Raw genomic sequence first — 24,677 nt, forward strand, 5'->3', positions numbered from 1 at the left:
ATATTCCAAGGCCCTCGCGACGACGCGAACAGGCAACTCGAGTTCCTACATATGTTGGCATTTCATTGTGCTGGTATCAAATACCTTTTGCATATTCTTACGACGACTTGATATTAAATTTGTTCACTGCCGCATTTGTCTTCTGTGATAGGGGTGTTCGGCGCTCTCTGTGCTAATGTTTGTTTTCTTAAATCATTTGACTTCGGCCTGCTTGTTTTCCGTGCATGGGCGTTTGTCTCCCGCCCTGATACCTTTACATTCTCGTCATTCGTGTTGCAGGCGTCGGGCTTCTATTCTTTTCATTCGAATCGCAATTTCATCTTGTTGCACTTTATGATCCATCATTCTGGTTAGATGCTTCATCGCAATCGACTTTGGATCATCCTTTTGTTTCTCATCTAAGCCATAGTGGCTTGTTGCGTGTTTGGTATTGGAGATGGAACTTTGAAACCATGCTGTCCATGGGGTTCTTGGAGGTTTTGGAGGTTTTTTATTCATGGGCTGGAAGATTCAAACTGTGTACGGAAGCTGGGCCTTCCAGGCAAAGGGCATGGATACTAGGTGGGGAGGTAATCAGCATTGGCTCTGTTTTGATCAAAATAGCTGGATTTCTGGATGCGTGTATGGTTCCTTAGCTGCAACTTGTTTCTTTTCTTTAATCTCGAGGTGTACATAGGCGTTTCCCTTGGGCGCTGATGGAATACCAGTTCGAATTATTGTTCGTGGCTGTAGTCTAATTAAGCTTAGCCGAGGTTGGAACTCATTCCCGGACTGGTCAACTCCGTCGATAATCCTCCACCTCAGACGTCCATCTTGTCTTTGAATTGCTTTCCAGTCCTCTCAAAATTTAAGTATAACACTGGCATCCCTTCACCTCAGTCAGCATATCCATATCCGTCATCTGTCTTCTCCAGCGACCAGCCCCCAAAACATCATCTCCAACTCAACACATTATATACCCAGCAAGATCTCCAAGCATCCATCTGAATAAGAACGTCAAATCTAATCCGTCCCAGAAATGGACTTAAATGCACCCCCACCATGCCCCTTCTGCAAAATCGCCGCAACATACCCCCCAACCCCATTTACCGACCCAGACTCAAACCCAACAGCAACAACAGATGAAATAACATCTCACGTCATCCTCTCAACAGAGCATATCATTGCTTTCCTGGATATCATGCCCCTAACCCGTGGCCATGTCCTCGTTGCATCGAGACATCATTATCAGATGTTGAGCGATATGGGTGTTCTGGCTGGGCAGGAGGTACGTAACTTTCCACTTACCTTATTGGGGCATCGGTACATGCACATGTACATGTTTGTGTTACTGACGCATTGTTGTCCGGGTTTCCACGCTTAGATGGGTAAGTGGCTTCCGATCCTTTCAAGGGTCGTTACGAAGACTGTCTTTGGGGATGATCCTGATAGGCATTGGAATGTTGTGCAGAATAATGGTATGTGTTTCTCCTCATTTCTTCTTCTTTTTCTTTACAATACAAGAAAAGGGGCTTGTCTTCATTCTTGGAATTTGAAATTGTTGGGGGCTGTTAGGGGGTGTCATTCTTGTCAATTGAGACGAAAATTGACATTGAGATTGAGATTGACACTCATACACATGCTGTCTATCATACATGTTGCATCCATCTATGCAAAAAGAAAAAGATATGAAGAAAAGCGAAAAGAGAAAAGAGAAAAGAAGCAGAATGAGATCAACCAGCTAACGCATCTACAGGCGAAAGGGCAGCACAAGTCGTGCCCCATGTCCACTTCCACATCATCCCCCGCCCTGCAACAGGGACCAATCAGAGAACAAGCTTTGCCATGTTTGGTCGTGGGCAGAGAGAGGAATTGGATGATGACGAGGCTGAGATTTTAGCTCGCGAGCTGAGACTTGAGCTTGTTGAGGAGGTTAAGCGGATTCAGAGGGAGGAGGGTGTGGATCTGGCGCAGGGGTTGGTTTTGGATGCGAGCTCAAGAGGGAAACTGTGAAATAGCTTTTTTGCTTTTGCTTGATGGAGACGAAGTGCTGCGTGGCACATCTATTTTTCTCTTCGGCTGTTTTGCATTTGTGTCCTTTTGCTGGGATCTTGGCGTCTTTTGCTGTATATAGGTCTTCTATTGTGTGGCTTTTCTAGCCTGCCGAGGGGAGACGGCTTCCCTGTTCATTTGCGAAATCATGATTTTTATTGGGTCGTTTTGTTGTCTTTCTCGACTCTGGGAACGTGTCCTTTGTTCATAAACTAGGGTTCCATGAGTTAGTCCACCGATCACTGGCTTGTCATCTCCCATGTAGCACATACCACTCGTCGGAACATATTCAGGTCATCCGCCCTGTGCCCCTGATCATCAGTCTTACTGCGACCCAATGTGACATCAGACACTTCTCCCTCGGGTAGACGGCGGTATGTAATAAGTCGGCGAGACCCTTCAGTGCACAAAGTCAGCTAAATTCATACAGACAAGCAGTGGACTTTATCAGTTGGGCCACTTACAGTTATTGAACGGCTGAACAGAAACACTAACAACCTCCAGGTTCTCGTGCATAGGAACAGGGAATTCAACAGCCTCCTCGTTGGTAGTTGGCATCCACATCGCAAGGCGGCCACCTGTCACCAAGCTTCGAACCGCGAAGTTAAGAATATCTTTCTGCAATGCTTCGAACCCGTAAGGCTTTTTGGGAGGGACGAACCCAGGTCGACTGTGTGAAAGAGTCAGTTTTGTATATCCTATCCTCTGGGGCGTCCAGCGGTGCTGCAGTAAAGGGCAATACATACAGATGAGCAGGGACACCATCAATAATCACATTTACTGCGGGCTTTCCATTGCGATTTCCCAAGACTCGAAGGCCCTCCCGGATACCATATGGCGGGTCACAAACAATGCCATCGAGGAACTGAGGTCGCCGGAGTGGAGTATTTACCAAATCCGAAGTGAGACAATCCACGAATTTGCTGGGCATCCCGTATTGCTTGTAGTTCTCAAACACGCCCAGCTTCCCAGCCTCTTTGCCTCGGAAACTGCGGCCATCAATATCAGCGCCCATCGTCAAAGCCCCGAAATGCGAAGCACAAACGATGAAGCTTCCGGTTCCGACAAATGGGTCAAAGAACAATTTTCCAGGCGCGGCAAGGGCCATGTTGGCAGTGATCAGACTCAATTCCGCATCCATGGAGGTTGTGCTGATATAGTCACGTTTTTTGAGATCGTACTTGAGGACAGTATCGCGACAGCTGTCACAGATTTTTCGTCCAAGGAAGATCTTTCTTGGCTGTTCAGTCGGTGCAACTTTCAATACACTCTGTTCAACATCATCGATGTACTCCTCCATCACGAAGAACTGCTGATCCGCATTCTTTAGATTGACCGGGCCCTTAAAACCCGTGTATGAGAATGACTTCAAGATATCTCTCTTTGAGGTTGTGTTGCGCTTTCCACCGAAATATTCGATTTTGAACGCGAATTCGGAGTGTTCGAAGTCTTTCCAACGGTGCTGACTTCGTTGGTGGACGTCTGTATGTAACTCCTCATAGTTGGCACCTTGTCCCCAGAGTTCGAAGACGTCTCTGATTAGGATGCTGCGATTGGCAATAGCGCGCGCTGCTTCTTCATTTGGCAGTCTCACGACGCAGTATGGTGACTAGTGGTCATGTCAGTGGAGTTTTTTTGGTCGTAGAGGCTGTGGCGCAAAAGCGCAAGGGGTATGGTAGATCGGTATTGCCCTCGAAATTGAAAACGAAACGAATACCACCAATTTGGCTGGTATGGAAGGGTGTGCATACAAATTCATAGTAGCTGAGAACCTCGAGGTCGACGCCTGCAAGTGTGGCACAGGCATGGATTTCTGGCCGTCGGAAGGTCTCATGGGCCTGGGCGAACCGGACCAGGTAATCCATGGTGGGTGCTTCGAAGATCTGCCTGTTTTAATGCTAGATATTCCTCGTCCTGGGGTGGTGGTTCATGCAATTCGTGACGATGGCGGGGTGTTGCGGGTTGAGATTTTTTTATCGGGCTCCAAAATATACTCCGAGAGCCCCAGGGTCTTGCGCCTCCCACTATATATATCTCGACCTTTTGAAAAAATAAAACACAAAGGAGACTTTCTTGCAAGTAGAGAATTTGAGATGAAAATCAAGTGAAAGCAAGTATATTCTGTGCAAAAATAGGATTTAAGAAACAAGATCTGTACAAAACGACTGACTACACTATAGTCGATAGAAAAACCGATCTATTTAAACTTGAACAGAAACAGAAAAACCAAATCTGCTGAGACAACCACCGCATCCAGCGGTGAACATGAACCCCAAATACGCCTTCCGTTGAGACAGGAGCAAGACAGCCTGAAACTCCGCCCTATGCACCAGCTACCTTAAAAACATGTCGTGATTCATACCCTTCCACTGTGGTGATCTCGACTTTCTCATCATCTGGGATCATATGATGCTTCAAATCCCAGCCAGCACGACGAGAAAGTTCTGATACCACCACATCGCAATCGCCCAAGAGATCAATATCGAAGTCAGTGTGCGACACCGGCTACGTTCGAGGTCAGCACGGAACAAATATAAAATCATGGGGATAACTTACAGTCCGCGATATGTAGATCTGTGGCACGTTGCGTGGCAAAATCCCGGGCACTTCTGCGACGGGAGCGACCTTTAATGAGGTGCCAATCACGATGACTAGATCGGCCTTTTCACGGTCTTGGTGAACCAACCGTTCGCCAAATTCATCAGGGAGATCCTCGCCGAAGAAAGTGATGTCCGGCTACGTAACGAGTCAGTATAATAGAAAGCGAGGGTTGAACTAAACCACGACTGACCTTCATCACCCCGGGAGTAGGAATTTCATAGTCCTCATCGGAACTGTCATCTGAGACCTTGCGGTCTTTCTGTTGACCGTTGGAGCTCCGCTTGCGCTTCAGTCCCTGAGATTTGAGTGATTCTTCTGCGATTCTCTTCTGACAGGCGGTACACTCTGGAACATTTCCTTTCTTGATCTCACCGAAAATCTCGTCGCCAGTGACCTTAAATTGGCATTTCACACAGGTTGCAGTCGCAAAGGAACCATGACACTGTACAATCTTCTCCGGAAGGACTCCTGCATTTGCTTCGATGTTGTCGATGTTCTGCGTGTAGTTGGTCAACAGCTTCCCCTTGTCTTGCAGAAGCCGAATAAATCCATGAGTAGGTGACCATTTCTTCTCAGTGGGAAGGATGTCCTTCGCAATGGAAAAGAAGATCTTAGGATTTTCCCGGAAGACAGAAATATCAAAGACTTCTTGGGGGTCGCTCAGGCCCAGATGTTCCAGTTTTGAATAGAGACCGGTATCTTTAGAACGGAAATCGGGGATGCCCAGACTCGTCGAGATCTGAAAATCACCCAGTCAGTATTTGTATGTCATGAACCTCCGTTATGCGCCTGGATATGGACACCTACACCTGCGCCTGTCAGAACGATGATATTCCTGGATTCGCGAAGCAACCGCACAGCATCGTCAATAGTGTTGTACTGTGAAAGCTTAGGGCGCCGAGAGTACTCGCGCGAGATTGCGATTGCCAAAAGAGAATGATAAGCCTCGTCTGGGGCGCCCTCCAGGAATGCCGGGGGAACGATTCCAAAAGCCGTGCATAGCTTCTTCGCCGTGACGGTTTCGCGAACGATGGTCTCTTCCACGAACGCCGCCTTGCCGATGGCATGCAGGCGCTTTCTATATGCAAGCGCTTCTTCTAGGGTACAGGCATCGGGAACTATGACCGGCGAACGCGTTAGCCGGTGTCTCATTCTGGTCTGAGCGGGGATGTCTGGGGTAAGAGGGGCGGATGTAGTTACATACCGAGCCCGTCGCGGATCTGATCATCACGGAGGATCTGGATGGCGTCGTCGGCATTAGACAGGGTGTCCCAGTCCTCTGAGTCGTCGCTGTCCGTCTCGTAGGTGGACGGGATGTCTTCCAGAGCGCGCTCTTCCGCGCTCATGGCCAACTGGTCCATATCCACGGCCTCCACTTCGACCACGGCAGTTTTCAACGAGTCATCTCCGCTTGGGGCTGGTACCAAATCCATCTTTTGGAGTTTGAGATGCCAGCCTCGGAGTCAGCTCTTTTGATCCTGCGCTGGCAAAAATTCGGGCATCTGGACTACCGGAGACAACTTAATCCGGGCCGACGAATGGTGGCGATATCAAGATCTGATTTGTTCAGAAGCAAAGAATATGTGAGAACTACTAAAACGCTGGTATCAAAGAACATGTACATCGTTTCATGTCGTCACTCTTGGTATCTAAGAATCCGCCATCTCGTCGTCGGAGTCGATTTCGATCTCCTCATCCGACTCCTCGCCTTCTCCTTCGCCTTCGGCTTCACTGTCATCGTCGTCCTCACCAATTTCCTTGTTCATCTCTTGTACAAGTTCCAAGGCATGGTCGCGGAGTCGGTCGTCCTCGTACTGAAGTAGGTCGTAGAGTTTCAAGGCTTGCTTAAGCCACTCGCGACTCGCAGCGAGCGATGCATGGCGCGGCGACTCAGCAAGTTCCTCAGGGGTCGCATCCTTCGGTGCCTGTTGATTTTCTGCCAGCAGGAAGAGGCACCACCCTCCAAGGTAGTACGCCTCCACACTCTGATCATCCTCCAGAATTAGACGCTCGAGGACTTCCAGAGCCTCAAACTCCATAGTAACCTCCATGAGGAGTCGTGCAAGACTGATGCGCAATGCGAAATCAGGGACCTTGGGGTCTTCCGGGGCCAGGTCCTTCCATAGCGCCATACTGCGAGTAAGCGCGGCTTGCGCATCCTCAGTTCGAAGCTGTGATATCCGGATAGAGGCGAGAGTCTGTAGCACCTCTGGTGCTTCGGGTGTAATCAGAAGAGCTTCTGTAATGAGTGCCTCGCAATGAGCTTCGGCATCCTCCTCCCAACTAAGCATAAGATTAGCGATGCGTCGACATGGATTGTAAAGCAGAAAAGCTCACGAAAGATCGGTCATGTAGGTTTCAGCAACAGCACAGAGAGCGTTGGACATCTTGGCTTTCTTCTGTTCAAGATCCGCAACCTCTGCTGGTGATGTCTTACCCTCGAGACTCTGAATAGTCTGTCTGAGGGACGACACGCCCATTTCGAACCACAGGACACTGTCTTTCCCGCCCTGCTCACTCAATTGCGCAAGCCAAAGGAACTTCTCGGCACCACCTCCTTCGGATTCCGGTATCGAGCCATTCTGATCCAACTGAACAGCTTGCAGGAAACAGTTTCTAGCTGTGTCGATATCGCCAAGCTCGACGTTGATTTCTCCGAGCAAGTTGATGGCGGGGAGCTGTGCGGGTGTATTTTCAGCGGTCAATTCGAGTGCCTGCTGTGCCGTGATGAGCGCCTCATCAGCCCGTCCAGTCTGGAGGAGGATTGTCGCTTGGTCGAGGAGCGCCGAGGGATCTTGGGCCATTTTGCCTTTTGAAATCGAGCCACCAGGGCCGAGGACGGACTTTTCGCGGGGCTTGGAGGACTTCTTCTTTTGCGGTCTAGGTTTTCCCATGGCAGGACTATAGCGTAATGTGGTAGAAAGATGTTATATCATCAAGTCAAGGATAGGGCAATGTAAGTTGCAAGTATCTGGGGGAAGTAAAAAAGTTGAAGCTCTGAACCAAAATTTTGGTGTTTGTCGGGTTTGCATGTGGGACTGCAATATTGGCACGCTTGGATTATATCCGATCTTTCTTTTGGCTGCGATACTATTTCAAACTCTCAAAGTCTTGATTGGCAAGCTACTGGGTCCATCGCTTGATAGTATATCTCTTGTCTCCTGGTTTCTTTCCAAAATCCGCACTCGCCCAAATCGTTACCCCTCCACTCCGCGGGCGGATCAGAAGCAATGGGTCGCGAAGACCAGATCGAAGAGCGCGAGGTGCTCGACTCAATTTTCCCCGATGAAATCACAGGTTAGTAACTAGTAAAGCCTGCTGAGGGCATGCAGCCACCTTTTTCTTCATTTTTTCTGACATTGGTATCCCGTACCTAGACATATCCGAAACCTCATACCGAGTATCCATATCTCTCGACGTTCCCGAATATGACGGCGATGAATCAGAAATGCCAGTGATAATCCTGGAAGTTTCATACCCGGAAGCATACCCCGATGTTGCACCAGACCTCAATATCTCTTCTCCACACGATGCCCCAAAGCACCCCCGGCTAGACGTCCAGGAAGACCGGGACCAGCTGCTGCAGAGCCTTGAACCCACTATCGAAGAGAATATAGGAATGGCAATGGTCTTCACTCTCGTCAGCGCACTCAAAGAAAACGCCGAGACTCTCATCACCGAACGGGCGAACGCAGTCCAAGCCGAGAAGGATAAGGTAGCCGCCAAGAGAGAAGAGGAGGAGAACCGCAAGTTCCATGGCACACCTGTTACCGTTGAGTCGTTCTTGGAGTGGAGTGCCAAGTTCAAGAAGGAGATTGAAGAAGAGGAGACGCGGTTACGTGAGGAGAAGGAGGCAGACGACAAGAAGAAGAAGACTGCAGTGAAAGAGGAGAAAAAGCTCACAGGGAGACAACTTTGGGAGAAAGGTCTGGCTGGTAAGGGTGATTATGATGAGGACGATGATGATGCTATGCCGGCGATTGATAAGCTCAAAGTGGGTGCATGAATCGACCCATACAGATGTTTATGACCTCCCTTTACTTCATGAAAATATTCAACTTCTTGCATTGTTGTTACGTACATCGACCAGGCTGTAGAGCCCATATGATGGGTATGACAAGAGAGATATACAGATGGAGTCCCTATGGACGTATAGTACATGTGATGTGAATGCTTGAACAGGAGAAGATAAAGCGCCCAAGAGTGCGCCATTATCATGATTCAAGCTTCGCGGGGAAGGTAATGGCATGTGTGCTAGGACACCCGACCATAGACAAATGGGTAGGACCCCAGCATGCAATGGCCGGTGATCAGCTATGATCAACAGATGGGGATTCGTCCAAAGTTAGATGCATCATGTATAATGCCGTTGAGGTTTCGATCGACCGCTGATATCGTAGTCTGTTGCGGGGTGACCACCGAGGACACAGGATACGTGGCCTGAAGGCAGTGGACGTGAAGAGATAGACAATGACTATGTTTCTGTATCACAGGTACCTTGATTCAGAGAGTCCCAATAGAGCAGGAGCCTGGTAGAGATACATAGCGAGCCACACCACTGATATCACTGCTCCGGCTGCCTTTGGTTTGCTTCTGCCTGCTGTTGGCTTGCATCTTTCTGCTTTTGGCTTGCTTCTTCTTCCGCCAGAGCTCTTTCAGCCAGCACGATGCCCCACATACTCTCCGCATTCTGTTTGTTTTTCATATCCCAACTTGCAACCTTGTCACAAACATCGTCTAGGGACTCTTGAATAGGCTGAACCCAGGTAGATCGCTCTGCGGTCTTGGTTATGCGATCCCAATCATCTTCGTCCCTGGCGAACAATATATCAAGTTGCAGCCTCTCACGGCGCTGAATCCAAACCCAGCGGTTGAGGAGTTTCTTTCGTAGCGTGTCGCTAAGGTTTCTCGGCTGTGGCTTCTTAAAGCGCAGGAATGGTATGCCGCGTGCATTGACAAGTACCGGGACTTTCCGTTTCTTGTCCCCTAGCGACCCTAGCGGTCGAGGACGGGATAGAACCGATGTAGCATTTGGATGTCGCTGCGCAGTCTCTTTCTGGAAGCGTATTGACTCTGCTTTTCGAGCTTTCTTGGGTGACATGGGTTTGACAGGCTTTGCGGACCCAGACTTCCTTTGCTTGGCGGCATGTTTTTCTTTTTGTGACTTGTGTTGAGCGAGAAGGGTCGTAACCTTATGCGTATCGTGCCTGTTGCCCTCGGATGCAGAAGAGAGGAGATTTAGGGCCTGTATGCGATACGATCGTTAATAGGAGCTCTGAGACGGACAGAATTCAATGTGTGTACCTCATAGCCTGCCTTCAATGCATTAGTCGTTTGGGATGGGCTCTGCAGTTTCTGAAATCGCCGGAAATTCTTCTTCACGAGAGACCTGCTCTCACCCTGCCATGATGCGGTATTGGTGGGACAACATTGCCGCAGAAGCGCTCGATAGAGTGCAAAACCTATCAAAGCCCGATCGTCAGTCAAGGTGTAGAACAGAGCAAAGGATGAGCTTACAGGCAAAGCGATGAGCACTAGAATGGCTAGGAACCAACACCTTATGCATTCCAGCGTGTATGCGCGGGTGACGGAGTATTGAAGTTCCAAATGACATGTGATCTACCTTCCCAAATGGGAAAATCAGTGAGGTCACGTGACACAATAGGCCTATATATACCCGCTGCTCCCCCCAAACTTCCTCTTCTTTTCTTTCTTCTTTAGCTCTCTTTGCCTATTGGCTTAGATCAAGTGTAGTATCTGTTCTTTTCAGTTTAATCTCTGAAAGTTTCCTCTTGGAAACACTTTGATTATTCTCATTTTTGGATCCCGCAACTTGGCCTCTGTGCTTGCGCATGCCTTGTTGCACTGTGTCATCGGGCTTACACTACCCCCGATCGACGCGAACCTTTTTTCATCAACTGTCTCGGCTTGCCCGGGCGCTTGGAGAAGAAGCTTTCTATTCCTACCTGCTTTGGCTGTTCCTAGTCAATGATGCGTAATTGTATGTTTTGTTGTGTATAATGTTGTGTGTTGACTCATTCCCACATTTGGACTCTGGCTTTGGCGCCTCGCTGTCGCCTCTGTGTGCGATCATGCATTCCTAGTGTACTCGCTCCCACTGTACTCGCTCTTGTACTTCCTCGTGCCTATATGAAAAGAGAGGCCCGCAAATGTTTCGACATACGCCATGATGATGTGGCTTGTGCCCTTCCCCTTCATGGGTTTGAGGTCTCTCGCGCGTCTCATGAGAATGGCTCAGGGCGCGTGAAGATCTCGACGCCTGAACTGACTTCCTTGAGACCGGGACTCCCGTAGTCCCCATAAATCTAACGTAATTACGGCTTTGGCTGAGCTTTCACGGCTCCTGTTGGTTCTTCACCTACTTGATTAACTAGGGCGCATCCTGCTTGGGCCTTCGTCGAGCTGAGAGCCTTGATTACGCGACGAGACTAGTCTCCTTCTCCTCCACCTTGATCACATTGCCACTCAGAATGAACCGCACTCGCCACTACTCTATGTAACTCTTGGCAGTGAATGATCCTACGTGTAAATATTTCTTGATCAACCACCCTACTCTCCGGAGCTGCCGATGAATAAAGGGAGATCATTGTTTATTCGTAACTTAAACAGCGCCTGTCGCAATGTAGGGGCTCATAAAACACAACACTCCATAAATACCGAGTCATAAGATAAGAATCGAGAGCTGATTTCCAAAGAAACCTGATGCATTCATGCAGTGACTGTACACGCTCTAGTAGGGTCATTGAAGGATAGAAAAAGCCAGTGAATCAGATGGAAGCCGATCCTGATACTCGTAAATCTGTCTGCACCATCTGAAACAGATGTTGGATCAGAAATTCGAGCCTTCTGGGGGCTGCGGCAATTTCTTATGCTGTGGCAAGGCCATGTACCTAGGCAACGGTCAACACACGGCACAACATTAACACACTCCACGTTGTACTTACCGTCTCAATTCAATCAAGACAGTCTCCATGGTAAAGTCGCGCTTCCACTGAGCAAGAGTAGGGAGCTTCGTGGGGTCCACCTGCAACATAATAACTCAGCGATGACGCTTTTGTGTCTTGGCGCGCATTATCATACCTTGCCGGAGCTGGGGTCAACGCAGGGGATGTTGACGCGAGAGACGAATTGGATGGTGGGAGGGTTATCGGGGTAGTCGGGTCCGCAGTGGATGTTCACACTGTATATGCGGTTTTCGTGGACGCTCTGATTGTTGATTAGCATTGGGCTGATCGTGTGGAGGCAAAGCAAGAACTAACGTGAGGCGGGCCGAGAATGGTACCGTTCCAGTTGCTCATCATCATATCCTCGCCGTCGGCGAGACCGTAGGAGCAGGCATCTGCGAACAAGGAACATGCATCAGTACTTCGTGATCGGACATCTTCGGAGATCGTAGGATTCAATCGCACCTGCGCTCAGACCCTTCTCTCCTTTGTCGAGTTCCTCCAGGAGTCTGAAGTTTCGTGGGACCTTAGCAGACATGGTGAGTACAGAGCAACGATCAGAGTCTATAGACGTCACAATAAGTGGGAGGAGGCACAAGAGGGATGTTTCAAGAGGGGCATGGCGCGTGGGCGGTGAGTGAGATATCACGTGCGATAAGCCGTATCGCCAGCTTGGCGCTGGTTGGAGATGCCACGCCTTGTTGTTCCCATCGTGGAATTGTCGTTATAGGAGAGATCGCAGCCATTGCAGCTCAGATTAATTATATGATCCTGGTATAAAGCTCTAACTTGTGCTGTTTGTCTGGTGTGCAAACATCGACCTATCAACTCACAACCGAAAGTCTCCCTATACTGTTGACGTCGGGACCTCGGGCTTTAGCCAATGCTGGCGATGCGTTGATATATCAATCCTGCATCAGAGATGTCCTCCCAATTCTTGCAAACTGAAATTGCCAACCTTATCCAGGAGTCCCGAAGGAAGAACACTGATCTCCGAAATGTTCGTCTTTCACCTCCAGGATATCCTTGGACATCGTACTAACCATGAACAATCGACAGGCCGCCGAACAGTCGCTGAATGAGCTCAAGGCTCTGCCATCAACCTCTGAGGCTCAAATTGCAGCAGGTTGGTCTTTGATCGCAAATGCCGTCTTGGTTCTACACCGCTAATTGTCTATTAGACCTTGTTCGCAAACCTAAATTTGTCGAGCCATTCATCATTGCATGCCATACTAAGCACGCGAAGCTTGCCGGTATTGGTGTTATCTGCTTACAGAGACTCATTGCATCTCGTTCGTTGCCTTCAAGTCGCCTCAAAGATGTACTCGGAGGGCTGAGAGAGACAACGAGCTTAAGTACGCGACACGATGTCCCAACACCTTGAAGCAGTACTGATCAGTTATAGGCCTCGATATTCAATTGAAGATTTTGCAGTCTTTGCCTTCTCTCTTGCAGTACTATTCCAATGACTTAAGCGGGGAGCTTCTCGCGAATACATTGGAAATTTGTGCCACACTGCAAGCAAGCAAAACGATTGCAGTTTCCAGTACTGCTGCGGCCACCCTTCAGCAACTAGTGGTATCGACTTTTGAAAGAGTCTCGAGCGAAGACAGTTAGTTATACTTCCGAACACCTCTCACGGATTGGGCTAATCATCTTGCAGAGCTCCCCAATGATGCAAAGATCACCACAACCATCAAAGTAGATGGCCAATCGATCGATGTTGGAATTTTTGCCTACGATGCATTACAGGTAAGTCTGCATCCTATCATCAGCCTCATCTAGCGCTGACTTCAAGTTCTAGGTATTGGATGATCTCTGCCGTTTGGTCGATGGAGAGCAACTGCAATTCTTGCGTACCAGAACCCTATCTCCGCCATTTGTACTGGAGCTCATCGAGAGCATTCTTTTGAACAGTGGCCGCCTCTTTGTAGGACACCCCGAACTTTCGCAAGTGCTGCGTGTTCGGTTATTGCCATTGGCTGTCCGTTGTCTGTCTGAGAGATACTCATTCGCCCAAACTGTTCGAGTGGCCCGAATACTTCTCATACTTCTTAAGCGCCACATGTCGCTTTTGACTGCAGAATGTGAGATGGCTTTGAGTCTCATCACCCATCTTCTTGAGCCAGATGGGACGGCACCTTGGAAGAGACTTCTGTGTATGGAGGTCTTCCGCGGGTTGTACTCTGAGCCAGGAGCTGTGCGACTCATCTATACACTGTACGACGGCGAAGAAGGGAGAAAGAATATTCTCCGCGATCATATGGCCGCGCTTGTCCGACTGGCTTCGGAGAAACCGGCTTTGATCGGAGTAAGCAACCAATCAACAGTACCATCGCGTGCAGACCACTCAAGATCGACTACTGAGGACCAGATAACCTTGGAAACCGGTGGTGTTGCTGGTGTCATTGGATCAACTGTTCCTCCCAGCGAGACAAAGGTGCCTGGGATCAGCACGCAGTGGAGTGTTGTTCGGACGCCGTATATCGAGCTTCTTGATAAGACAGATCCGCCTCCCCCTCCGGATACTTACATTTACAGTCTTGTTCTTAACTGTATCAGCAGTTTTGCCGAAGGGCTCGCCAAGTTTATTCTTCCCCTTACAGTACCGGATCTGAAGCAAAGACGCAAGAACCGACTTATGAGCCCCACAGAAGGCCCCGACTCCGCCAGATCTTCACAGGACTTTACAGCAGGAGAATCCTTGCGAGCACAGTCCACCTCACCTACGAAGAAATCACATGTTCCAATCAACCCCCTGGATTTGCAGTCCCATATTCAGTACTCCGCAATCAAGACTTGTGCAGGGATCATAGAGAATTGTTGGCCGGCTGTCCTGGCGGCATGTTCTACTTTCTTGCGCGCATCCTTAGATGACGAGTACTACCACAATCTCGTTCGTGCGTTCCAGAAGCTGGCTCATGTGGCGGGTCTTCTGAGGCTATCAGTGCCACGAGATGCTTTCCTAACCACCCTCGGAAAGGCTGCCATGCCTGCAAGTGGCGGTGGCCACAAGTCACAATCTTCCACTGCTACCGGATCCCAGCAAAATGACACGCCTCAAAAGAAACGAAAAAGTGTTGATATTCCGCGCTCTAGCTCCATTCAACTGGATTCTACAGGAACAGGTGCTGGTGACGGTCTTCCGGTATCCCTGAGCACAAGAAATCTCCTTTGCCTGCGGGCATTGCTCAACCTCGGAATTGCTTTAGGGCCGACCTTGGATCAGCCGGCCTGGTCCATTGTTTTTGAGACACTTCAATACACTGGACTTGTGATTGGGATGTCTTCCAGTGCAATGGTTAAATCGGCCAGTGGTGGAGAGACTCCGGCAGTCCCAGGAAATGACGTCCCGACTGCTAATCTTGGGACCGAGGTCATTGCGGTTCAGGCTGCTTCTAGTAAGCTGCTTGAAAGCACTAGCGATTTCCCGAGTGCATCCTTTGAGGATATTTTGCTTGCTCTGTTGAACCTATCGGCATTTACAGAGCAGCGTCGCCAAGAAGGTACCGCAAAGGAAGTATCACAAATCCCAGGGTCGCCACAATCATCTAAAGGAACTGGGCGCTTGCACCAAGGTTCTCGGCGTGTGTCGCACACAGTGGGCAAATCAAGAATGCAAGACGAGGAGCTGAAATTCGTGCTGGAGAAAGGAAATGAACTAGCCAGGGCAAATCTCTCAAGACTATCCTCGCTTGAAGAAGATGACAACAAGGCATGGTGGCTTCTGACACAAAGTCTCATTTCTGCATCCGTCAATACTACCATCAGCCCAAACCTTCGCCTGCAGGCAAATGCGATTGTGAATTCGCTTGTCTATCTGACGATGAAACAGAGAGACGAAGACGACGAGAATGTCTACAATCAGGTTCAGACAAGGAATCTCCAGACATTGAAGGACCAAGTGACCTCGCTCTACTCCTCGGACATGCAGACATCCAAGTCTTTGCCAATAACGATTATCGAAATCCATGAGCAGAGCTTGGAGGTGTTAAGGAACATCCTGGAACAGTATGCCGAGACTTTCGTGGATGGGTGGCATCTGATCTTTGATTTGATCTCGGGTGTCTTCCAAAATCTTCCACAGTCTGAAGCCGGTGAACAACCTTCCACTCCGCTAGAGCGCAGGGCATCAGGTCTTCCAGCGGGCCCTCGTCTAGTTCGAGCTGCCTATAAGTCTTTGCATCTCGTCGCCTCTGATTTCCTTTCTCTACTTCCGGCGCCCTGTCTCTTCAGCTTGGTAAATGCATTCTCTAGCTTTGCGTCACAAACCCAGGACTTCAACATCTCCCTCACCACCACCTCTTTCTTCTGGAATGTCTCAGATTTCCTGCAGGGCCAGATCGAGGAGTTCTCAATTGGTCATGTTGATGCGTCGGTCAATGAAGAGCAGCTAGCCAAATTGGCCCGGGATGAGGATCCTGCTGTCTCCCGGAACTCCCTGTGGCTGTTGTTGTTGCTTCGCATCGTTGATATCACAACAGACAGTCGTCCAGAGATCCGAAACAGTGCAGTGCACACCCTTCTGCGGATTTTCGATGCCTACGGACAGCAGCTCTTGCCTAAAGCGTGGCGTCTTTGCTTAAGTATGGTCCTTTTCAAGATGATTGAGAGAATTGAGACCACGGTGATCCAGGCCAAGAATAAGCAGAGCAGTACGAAGGCAGATGATTTCAAGTCATGGGTTGACACAACAGTTGTAATGATCAAGGGATCATCCAGTCTGATCACAAACTTTTTTGAAACGCTCGTGCAGGACGAGAAGTTCGACCAGTCCTGGAAACGATTCCTGAAGTACTTGCAAGGCTTGGTTGACTTGCAAATCTTGGAGTTCAGCGAAGCCACATTTTCTGGCCTTTCAGCAATCCTACTCCGGGTGCAAAATGCCGGCGAGCTTAGCAACGATGCCCTCGAGTGTGCATGGCTTCTTTGGGCAAACGGCCACCCGGCTGGCGATGAAGATGTCCTTGATCTGGAACAATCTAATCAAAATGCCGCATTGGCATACCTACAGACATTCCAGCAGATCTACCATCTCTACAAAGATCAGCTGACCACCGAACATATTGAGAAGGTCCTTGAACATTTCCGCCTCCTCGTGTGGAACTCAGTCTCACCCCGCTACACTCTGGATATTGACCGACCTCTGGCCGTGCAAGCGCTAGTCATCGATTGCATCAAAAAGCTATGCTTAGAGAAAGAGGACTCCCAGCCAGCCATTCTCTTGTGTCTTGCCGAATTGTCCGATTCAACACTCTCAAAATGGAGCCCCGGCAACGACACCAGGAAACCAGCCTTTGTAGCATTCTCCAAAAACATCATTGACCTAATGGGCTGGTACATCGCCGAATTCGGCATCAAACAAGACGTCTTCACAAACGGCGCACTCGCAACCGCGCTCAAGCACCTCAGCGCTCTAATCGGACAAAAGTACACCTGGCAAGGAAAGGACCGCGAGCCCTACCTCTGGCAAAAAGCAACAATAGCTTCCCTAAACATCCTCCAAGTGGCAGTGCCCTATGTGGAAAGCCAATACAAACCCACCAACGAAACTGAAACAGCCCAATTTTGGCACCGCATAGTCGAAATCACAAACGGAATCGTCTCCGCCCACGGCTTCCAAGCCCACAACCTTCCAAGACAAAGAATAACAACCGACGAAACCTTCGACATAACCTCCTTCACCAGACTCAAAACCCTCATTCTCCCCTCCCTCGGCAACCCAGCCATAAGAGCCTCCATCCGCCGAGACTTCGCCCACGCTCTCTTCCACTCCTCCTTCATCTACGCCCCCTCCGCTTCGACCTCCCAAACCCAAACTTCCAAAACAGCATCGACGGAAATGAAAACCCCCTGGCAGACTTCTACAATGTTCGTCCAGGCCGGACCTTCGATCCACCCCCAACCCTCCGCCCACACATGGCCTATGTCTTGATCGACACACTCTTCGAGCTAGCCGCTCATCCGGCTCCATCCACATCCACCACCCCAAGCTCAACCTCGGAAGCAGAAACCCTTCTCGCACGCGCTATCTCACCATACCTCCTCCTCCGCTGCGCAGTCTCGCTCAAATCATATATCGCAGACCAGCCATTACGCGGTCTAATGCCGCAGCCTACACCTGCCCGTAAGGCCTTGCTGCATCTTTTACTGAAGTTGGTTGAGTTGGAGAGTGAGCCTTCTGCTATCCCTGACCCGCCTGCGCTGAAGACGATTTCGGTTTCGGTTTCGGTTTCGGTTGGTGGGGCTCAAGATGGGTTGGATGGTGGTGGTGGTGGTCATTGCCGGAAGCATTTAGAGTGGGTTTATCCGCTTGTTGTGCGTGCTGTGCAGGTTGCTGGGAAGGAGAGGGATGACGGGTTGATTTTGGGTGCTTTGGGGAGGGTTTTGGAGGGAATAGGGAGGGTTGAGGTTTAGGTTCTGTTTCATGGATTGATTGCGAATGGAGATTGGATTGTTGGTTATTGTTGTGGATTTGTTTTGTACCTATATGTTTACTGTGTACTTGTGCCGTCTACACGGTAATTGATATATGTACCTAGGTAGAGTATTTTTCTTCTATGTTTTAGAACGATCGGAATTTCCGAGGGATTAGCTTCAGAATTGAAGAGGTTCAAATCCAGAGTGTTGTCACAGTAGTTGAGGTCATATTTCGATGCGCTGAGAAGGGGCTGTAGACTACAGAATGATATCGTGACGTAGTCTTGAGAGAGGCCAAGGACTGGATATACATAGAAAGAAAGTAGTAGTGTAGCGGTAGTAGAGGGAAGAAAGTAAACAGAGACGGAGCCGGGTATAGAAGAACAGATCCCCAAGTACCAAGAACTAGAAGACGCAAGCGATAATGAGAACAATCTATGCAGTAGGCGCGGGGACAGGCTGAGCCTGCTGAGCCTGTTGAGCCTCCTGCCGAAGAGGCGTGGAGACTTCTCTACCAGGACCGGCGGTAGCAGAGCCAGGTGGGAGAGCAGGCTGCTGACGCTGTTGCTCGAGCAGCATCTGTTGCTGGATTTGTTGCTGCTGGGCGATTTGAGCATTCGGCGCGATCTCGGGGGCTTGGCGGTAGAGTGCAATTTCGGACTGTTTGAAGTAGCGACGGGCGTCTGTGGTTGGGTTAGTATATTTCAAGTGAATTCATTGCAGTGTATGGAGTATGGTGGGAGTGTATTGTAAAGCAGTGGAGCCGATGCCAAGACCAGTCTAGCGTGGGGGTGGGAATAGACTCGGAGGCAAATCGGCAACTTAGACCGGCCCAACTTGAATCAATTGGGCAATTTCAGTTGCCGTCGGTTATTGCAGTCATTCCAGGCATACATTTGCTCGGTCTTTGCTTCTCCTCATCCCCGCATGGGGCGTCATGAAATATTGTGGGGATGATGCAGGGGTATATGGAGTTTAACCTACCTTCATCGATCAACACCAAGCTCAGGTAGTACCTCGTCGAATACTTCTTGTTGACATCTCGGAAAGTGGGCGTCAAATCAAAGCCGCCAAGGAACAACCGGATCGGAATGGTTTCGCCTGTGGGCAGTCAGCTATGTTCAACGCAGACCTTGCACTGGCCAATCTTCGAGAAATGCAAGCCGCAGATTGATACTTGTTGGGGTCCCAGCTGGGGGATATTCACTAACCTCTCGATGGCGAACCGTCCATAATCTGCATACAAGTCAGCAGCCGCATACCAACGTGTCCAAGAAACACATACCTCAAAGCGAACCAACGTCTCACTCTCGTTATATTGATTTGGCGGCGATCCAGTCGTCTCCCGCCGAATAATAGACAACTCCATATGTTTGATCTTAAGCCGCACGAGCAAGAAATAAATTCGACCAACAATCACATCCTTGAGGTGATACTTGGATTTGGAGTATTCGAATTCGATATGCAGACAGTCCTCGATACCAACATCCATCTTGATCGGGCTGTTGTTTTCTGGGGGCATGCGGTACGAGTAAACCCAGAGATCCTTCTCACGGACGACATCCGCCATGCGCCGTGAGACAGTCACGCGAACAAAGTAGCGCAGCTTGACGTTGATGCCATTGTAGGATTCGTATTGCTTCTCGACGTTCTTGAAGTTGAAAGGGAAAGTCTGCGGGTGCAGCAGCTCTCCAGGCGCGGCGAGTTCCTGGACCAGGGAAAGGAATTCGTAGTGGTTACCTCGGTCGTAGAACATCTCTGTGCATTCCCGTGTTAGTCTGCTGTCACCATTCAAAACCCACGGGGAATGCCGGACGCACCAATCGTGCCGATGAATTGCACCTTGATGCCTGTATGCTCCAACCGCTTGCCATCCTTTGGTCTGATTGTCACGGCACCCTTTACGGACTCGCCGTCCATGTACAGAGGGACCCGCTCGCGGCGGCCCTTGTCGAGCTTGACGTCGACGGTTTGGCGCTCATCGAGGTCTTCAAGGACGACATCGATGTCGACAGGGGTGGAGAAGAAAAGTGACGCCATGGGGAAAGAGAATTGAGCCAGATGCAGCTCACAAATCAAGAAGCTTGATGATCTGGAGCTGTAGCGCGGTGGCCTGGAGTGGCTGCTTACGTAACACCGCCCCGCAGCCAAATGTTGAGGCCTTGCATTGCAGGCCAGAGTGTGGCAGTAACTAACTTAGTTAACTTATGGCAGTATACACTTGGGATATACGTTGGGATATAGCTAAATTCTATTTGAATGGTGTAGCTTTCTGTTCATACTCCTGTGTAGTCTTCTCTTTGGCTTGGTATCCAAGGTTTACGAATGCATGATCTACAAACTACCCGTAGGCTGCACTCTAACGCTACGGGATGCACTTCAGACATGTCAGATCCACTGCATAAAGAGACCTACTATAACTGGCAATTCCCACCGATTGGACCAGCAGTCCATTCTTGTCTCTGATGTATCATAGATTACTCTCCCACATACCCCGGACAGCGGATAAACAGGAAAACGGCGGAGTCGGAATCCGCTTCCCGTCAAGGGGCACCATGGACTCTCCCCAAGAACTGGCTGATACTCTCCAAGCAAGGCTTTGATTCGTTTACCCCGCAGGAGTCTGTCTTCCCCGGATTTTGAGTGCAAACTAGCTGGTCAGACGGCAATCAGGGGCCCTGTCGGTGTCACTGTACGAGGGGAAAACCGCATAGCCCCCCTTCCCTGTCCTATCGGATGAGCGTATAATCCCGGGAATGTTTGTGTTCCCTTGTTTCAAGGAATCCCACGGGATTAAGTCTCGGCAATCCGTGTATGAGTCTCGGGTGGATGGTATATTCCAGTGTGTGGGGGTTGTCGACTCAAGGAGGACTCGGGGAATACATCGGTGTTTCGGCACGGGACAGAGCAGCGAGAGAGAAGCAAGACACGGAAAAGAAATGTGGGCACAAATTCCGTGGGAGAGTAGCAGGGGAATGGCAAAGTGAAGAGCCAAAGCAGCGGTGTCTTAGCGTGGGGGTGTGTATTGTAATACGTGACATCATACAGTTCCTGTTCCTATTCAACATTGCACGGTGTAGATGGTTCTTACTAAGTCAATAGTTCAATTGAGCATTCTAATTAACATATCTGAGATATAGCAGAGAGATATCAGAAGTATAAGAACATGGAATATATAAGTGTATATAAGACTTTAGAGATCGGCTCAATCTTCCCCCACTCGGCTTCTGCTGGATTCTTTTTCCCCACGACCCACCGTCATAGTTAAAAAGTTGCATTTCAGCCTGTCGCGCGACGCCTCCTTTTCTTCATTTCTTCCTTTCTGACTTTTCTTCACTTCTTCACTTGCTCTGCTGTTTTCCAATCTATAGTTGTACACACCATATACACCCCCAGTCCGTGCCGTGTATCAGTACATCGTCATACATCCACCGGCCCAACCGAATTTCCCTGGAACTGATACCAGATCATCACTTCCCACGGACATTCCCCCTCCTCCTGACACCATGCTCTCCGCCGGGGAACGCCCCCAGCCTCCGCACGCTTCCAAAGTAGACTCGACCTCAGTGCCCGTGAGCAAGGCGCGCATCATGCCCGATCTCACCAACGGAGCCTCCACCCTGCACGACCAGTCCAAGAATACGCAAATGCAACACATCTGGGTGGTGACCGGACCAGCAGGGTGTGGAAAGAGCACAGCCGGAAACGTCTTGCGCACCCACCTAGGCGTCCCATTCCTAGAAGGCGACGACGTAAGTACAGCACAGGCAATCCAATCCAACTCAATTCATTGCGACAACATCTACCCCAAAAGGCAATCCAAAAAAGTAAATGATGAACTAACACAAACACCCTCATAGTACCACCCAGCCGCCAACAAAGAAAAAATGGGCCAAGGCATCCCCCTAACAGACGCAGACCGCTGGGACTGGCTCATCTCCCTCCGCCAAGCCGCAATCGAGGCCCTCTCCCCCTCGGTAGCAAACAACAGCACACCCCCAACTGGCGTCGTAGTAGCCTGCTCAGCGCTAAAGCGAAAGTACCGTGACGTGATGCGCGTCGCCGCCTACGGCTCGCCCAATGTGCAGATCCACTTCGTCTACCTCAAGCTCGATGAGGCGGTCCTCCTGCAGCGTGTGACGCAGCGCCAGTCGCACTATATGAAGAGCAGTATGGTGCAGTCACAGCTTGCTGCGCTGGAGGAGCCGAAGGGCGAGTGGGATGCTATTACTATCAATGTTGAGGGATCTGTGGAGGATGTGCAAAGGAATGTTATTCAGGCTGTTTCGGAGAAACTGGCTGAGTATGAATGAGCTTTTGTCTGGGGGTATGATTGCATAGAGGACGAGGACTTTTAGCATTTTTTTTGTTTTTGTTTTGTTTTGTTTTGACATGTCTCGTTGATCCTCTCCTAGGTGTTTGGTGTTGACTGGCTTTGGTTGTGTTGCCGGTCTGTCTTAGATTTGGCGTTTTTGAGGGCTTCAGTCGGTTTCTGATATATCATGTGTCTTGTCGAACGATCTCAATTGAATTGTCTGTATCGATTTCATTATCCTTGTCAGCTTCTTTCTTTGTCAAGGATGAGCATCAATTGTAGTCCACACATCTGAGAGCTTACTCCATTATAGAAGGACCAGGGTCATAGATGATAATGTATCGATGCTCATTTCATTCCATATGATTTCTACATCCATACATGCAGTCATGCGACAGCCACAACAATGACTACCCCCTGAAATAAACATCTAGATGCAGTATTTTAACCAATTCCAAGATCTAATCACCGCATTTTCAAAAGCATAAGCTCCGGCGACTCAACTAGCTCACGGACCCGATTACCCATCCGAGCCATAGTCGCTCCATCAATAACACGATGATCCGCGCTCCAGCTAAAGTTAACCATATCCCCGCGTGTTACCTGGCCAGCATCATCAAAGACCGGAACAGCCCTCGATCGACCCACACCAAGGATAGCAACCTCAGTCGGCACAATAACCGGCGCGACGTACGTACCGCCGATATTCCCAATATTCGAAACGGTGATAGTCCCACCACTGAGATCAGTTGGTGTCAATTTCCCATTCTTGCCAAGGTCACTGAGACGCGCGATCTCAGCGGCAATATCGAAGATCGAACGACTGGCGACGTCCTTGATATTCGGGACGATTAGACCGTTTGGCGTATCCATCGCGATCCCGATATTGTGCTTGGCGCGCATTACTAGCTTGGGCTTGTTAGGATCGCTAACATCAACCTTGGCATTGAGAATTGGGTAGTCGGTTAGGGCTAAGGAGACGGCTTTAACGACAAAAGGGAGGAAAGTTATTTTCTTGGGGTCGCGGGCGTCGCTGGCGAGTTTCTTGCGGATGGCCGTGATGTCGTTGACTTTGAGTTCGTCTGCGTAGAGGAAGTGTGGGGTATTCAGGGATCGGGTCATTGTCTTGAACATTTGTGATTGGATCGGGGTCAGGTTGGTGATTGACTCTGTTTGTCTTGTGTCTGGTGACACAGAGGCTTGGGTCGGGAGTGGCGTTGACCCAGTTGGTGAATCTCTGTCTGCGACGAAGTCGAGGACGTCTTGTTTCATTACTCGTCCGTCTTTGCCTGTTCCGTTTACTTGGACGATGTCCACGCCATGGCTTTTCAGTAGCCCGCGTACCGCTGGGACTGCGAGACTTGCGTGCTTTGACTTGGGCGCTATCTCCACCTTTGGGATATCAGGAGCCGGAGATATTTGAGAGGATTCGGCTGCTTGTGTTGCAGCCACAATGGAGTCTGGGGCAGGTGGATCCGCTCTAGGCTCGTGCGGAGGGTTATCGTCGGGGTATTTTCCATCTTCGACTTCAATATCGCAGAGTGCCTATCAAGTTTGTTAGTAAGATATCCACATAGATGGGAAACATGGAAATGTGTGACTTACCCTCCCCGTAGGTACTGTGTCGTCAGCTTCGAAATGAAGCTTCTTAATAACACCCTCATATCTCGATGTGATCTGGGCTTGTTAGCCCCCATTGAGACAATTCGAACAGAACCAACTCACATCGTCCACGGCCTTATCAGACTGATACTGACATAGAGGCTTCCACTCCTCAATATGCGCTCCCTCCTCCACATACCATTGAATGATTTGGACCTCGGTGATACCTAGCAACGATAAGCAACTAAATTGAGACATAAGACGGGTCCCAAATGCTCCATACCTTCACCAACATCCTTTAACACCTGTGACTTGATCCCCCATAGCAGCGAGCTGGCGTGAAACCTCCGGGATAAGAGCGGCGGTAAGGTGGAGCGAATGCGGAGGTGATTCTGGGGTAGACAAGGTCGGAAGTTGCTGGGGAGGAGTCCCCCACTGCGCCGGAAGCTCATGATCAAAGGGCCAGGATGTAGAATAGGACACACAGGAGACATAGAAGATGTTGAGAAAAGGAGGAAAGAGCATTGAGTCCCTTTATTCAATCGAGTGTTCTGCCCGCACGCCGATGCTAACCGATGCTACCCACGTGATCTCCCCGCATTCCGAAGTTATATTGACGTTATGCCGAACATAGATATCTGAATAACCACAGCTAATAGGCAATAGGCAATTATTACGAAGGTACCTGGCTAGTTAAACATTGTATCTATGTCTCCATAACACTCCAGTAGTGAAACCATAAC

General features: G+C 49.6%; 12 protein-coding genes across 12 annotated transcripts; 5 read left to right on the plus strand and 7 right to left on the minus strand.

Annotated features, from left to right (window-relative positions):
* Positions 1-1,018: 1,018 nt before the first annotated feature.
* Positions 1,019-1,992, plus strand: N7446_011267 (HIT family protein; the record flags this gene model as incomplete). Its single annotated transcript, XM_058520009.1, has 3 exons — positions 1,019-1,267; positions 1,364-1,457; positions 1,736-1,992. 3 exons carry the CDS (start codon positions 1,019-1,021, stop codon positions 1,990-1,992), a joined length of 600 nt encoding a protein of 199 aa, XP_058367533.1.
* A 194-nt stretch (positions 1,993-2,186) lies between these two features.
* N7446_011268 (tRNA (guanine-N2-)-methyltransferase) lies at positions 2,187-3,896 on the minus strand (the record flags this gene model as incomplete). Its single annotated transcript, XM_058520010.1, has 5 exons — positions 2,187-2,243; positions 2,304-2,428; positions 2,496-2,701; positions 2,778-3,640; positions 3,783-3,896. 5 exons carry the CDS (start codon positions 3,894-3,896, stop codon positions 2,187-2,189), a joined length of 1,365 nt encoding a protein of 454 aa, XP_058367534.1.
* Positions 3,897-4,353: 457 nt separating this feature from the next.
* N7446_011269 (putative histone deacetylase SIR2) lies at positions 4,354-6,065 on the minus strand (the record flags this gene model as incomplete). The annotated part of the gene is made up of 5 exons (XM_058520011.1): positions 4,354-4,536; positions 4,588-4,767; positions 4,823-5,371; positions 5,440-5,750; positions 5,837-6,065. The coding sequence occupies 5 exons, from the start codon at positions 6,063-6,065 to the stop codon at positions 4,354-4,356; spliced, it is 1,452 nt and encodes a 483-aa protein (XP_058367535.1).
* A 216-nt stretch (positions 6,066-6,281) lies between these two features.
* On the minus strand, positions 6,282-7,526 carry N7446_011270 (ACL4 family protein; the record flags this gene model as incomplete). Its single annotated transcript, XM_058520012.1, has 2 exons — positions 6,282-6,915; positions 6,970-7,526. 2 exons carry the CDS (start codon positions 7,524-7,526, stop codon positions 6,282-6,284), a joined length of 1,191 nt encoding a protein of 396 aa, XP_058367536.1.
* Positions 7,527-7,862: 336 nt separating this feature from the next.
* Positions 7,863-8,638, plus strand: N7446_011271 (RWD domain-containing protein; the record flags this gene model as incomplete). The annotated part of the gene is made up of 2 exons (XM_058520013.1): positions 7,863-7,929; positions 8,010-8,638. 2 exons carry the CDS (start codon positions 7,863-7,865, stop codon positions 8,636-8,638), a joined length of 696 nt encoding a protein of 231 aa, XP_058367537.1.
* A 558-nt stretch (positions 8,639-9,196) lies between these two features.
* On the minus strand, positions 9,197-10,198 carry N7446_011272 (LYR motif-containing protein; the record flags this gene model as incomplete). Its single annotated transcript, XM_058520014.1, has 3 exons — positions 9,197-9,877; positions 9,937-10,094; positions 10,150-10,198. The coding sequence occupies 3 exons, from the start codon at positions 10,196-10,198 to the stop codon at positions 9,197-9,199; spliced, it is 888 nt and encodes a 295-aa protein (XP_058367538.1).
* Positions 10,199-11,063: 865 nt separating this feature from the next.
* On the minus strand, positions 11,064-12,301 carry N7446_011273 (E2 ubiquitin-conjugating protein MMS2). The gene is made up of 5 exons (XM_058520015.1): positions 12,063-12,301; positions 11,913-11,992; positions 11,734-11,859; positions 11,598-11,677; positions 11,064-11,543 (listed from the first exon to the last, which is right to left on the minus strand). Exons 1-5 carry the CDS (start codon positions 12,133-12,135, stop codon positions 11,483-11,485), a joined length of 420 nt encoding a protein of 139 aa, XP_058367539.1. The 5' UTR covers positions 12,136-12,301; the 3' UTR covers positions 11,064-11,482.
* A 218-nt stretch (positions 12,302-12,519) lies between these two features.
* N7446_011274 (uncharacterized protein) lies at positions 12,520-17,532 on the plus strand (the record flags this gene model as incomplete). Its single annotated transcript, XM_058520016.1, has 6 exons — positions 12,520-12,597; positions 12,657-12,723; positions 12,779-12,952; positions 13,003-13,209; positions 13,261-13,349; positions 13,402-17,532. The coding sequence occupies 6 exons, from the start codon at positions 12,520-12,522 to the stop codon at positions 17,530-17,532; spliced, it is 4,746 nt and encodes a 1,581-aa protein (XP_058367540.1).
* Positions 17,533-17,702: 170 nt separating this feature from the next.
* Positions 17,703-18,014, plus strand: N7446_011275 (uncharacterized protein; the record flags this gene model as incomplete). Its single annotated transcript, XM_058520017.1, has 1 exon — positions 17,703-18,014. One exon carries the CDS (start codon positions 17,703-17,705, stop codon positions 18,012-18,014), a length of 312 nt encoding a protein of 103 aa, XP_058367541.1.
* A 438-nt stretch (positions 18,015-18,452) lies between these two features.
* N7446_011276 (vacuolar protein sorting-associated protein 26) lies at positions 18,453-20,057 on the minus strand (the record flags this gene model as incomplete). Its single annotated transcript, XM_058520018.1, has 5 exons — positions 18,453-18,700; positions 19,002-19,118; positions 19,229-19,253; positions 19,303-19,775; positions 19,838-20,057. 5 exons carry the CDS (start codon positions 20,055-20,057, stop codon positions 18,453-18,455), a joined length of 1,083 nt encoding a protein of 360 aa, XP_058367542.1.
* Positions 20,058-21,523: 1,466 nt separating this feature from the next.
* On the plus strand, positions 21,524-22,330 carry N7446_011277 (gluconokinase; the record flags this gene model as incomplete). The annotated part of the gene is made up of 2 exons (XM_058520019.1): positions 21,524-21,769; positions 21,878-22,330. The coding sequence occupies 2 exons, from the start codon at positions 21,524-21,526 to the stop codon at positions 22,328-22,330; spliced, it is 699 nt and encodes a 232-aa protein (XP_058367543.1).
* Positions 22,331-22,797: 467 nt separating this feature from the next.
* Positions 22,798-24,386, minus strand: N7446_011278 (uncharacterized protein; the record flags this gene model as incomplete). The annotated part of the gene is made up of 4 exons (XM_058520020.1): positions 22,798-23,877; positions 23,938-24,009; positions 24,058-24,161; positions 24,218-24,386. 4 exons carry the CDS (start codon positions 24,384-24,386, stop codon positions 22,798-22,800), a joined length of 1,425 nt encoding a protein of 474 aa, XP_058367544.1.
* Positions 24,387-24,677: the final 291 nt, after the last annotated feature.

This window comes from Penicillium canescens (genome assembly GCF_028828765.1).
Source record: "Penicillium canescens strain IBT 15451 chromosome Unknown utg000008l_segment0_segment0, whole genome shotgun sequence".
In the NCBI taxonomy this organism is placed as follows: Eukaryota; Fungi; Ascomycota; class Eurotiomycetes; order Eurotiales; family Aspergillaceae; genus Penicillium; species Penicillium canescens.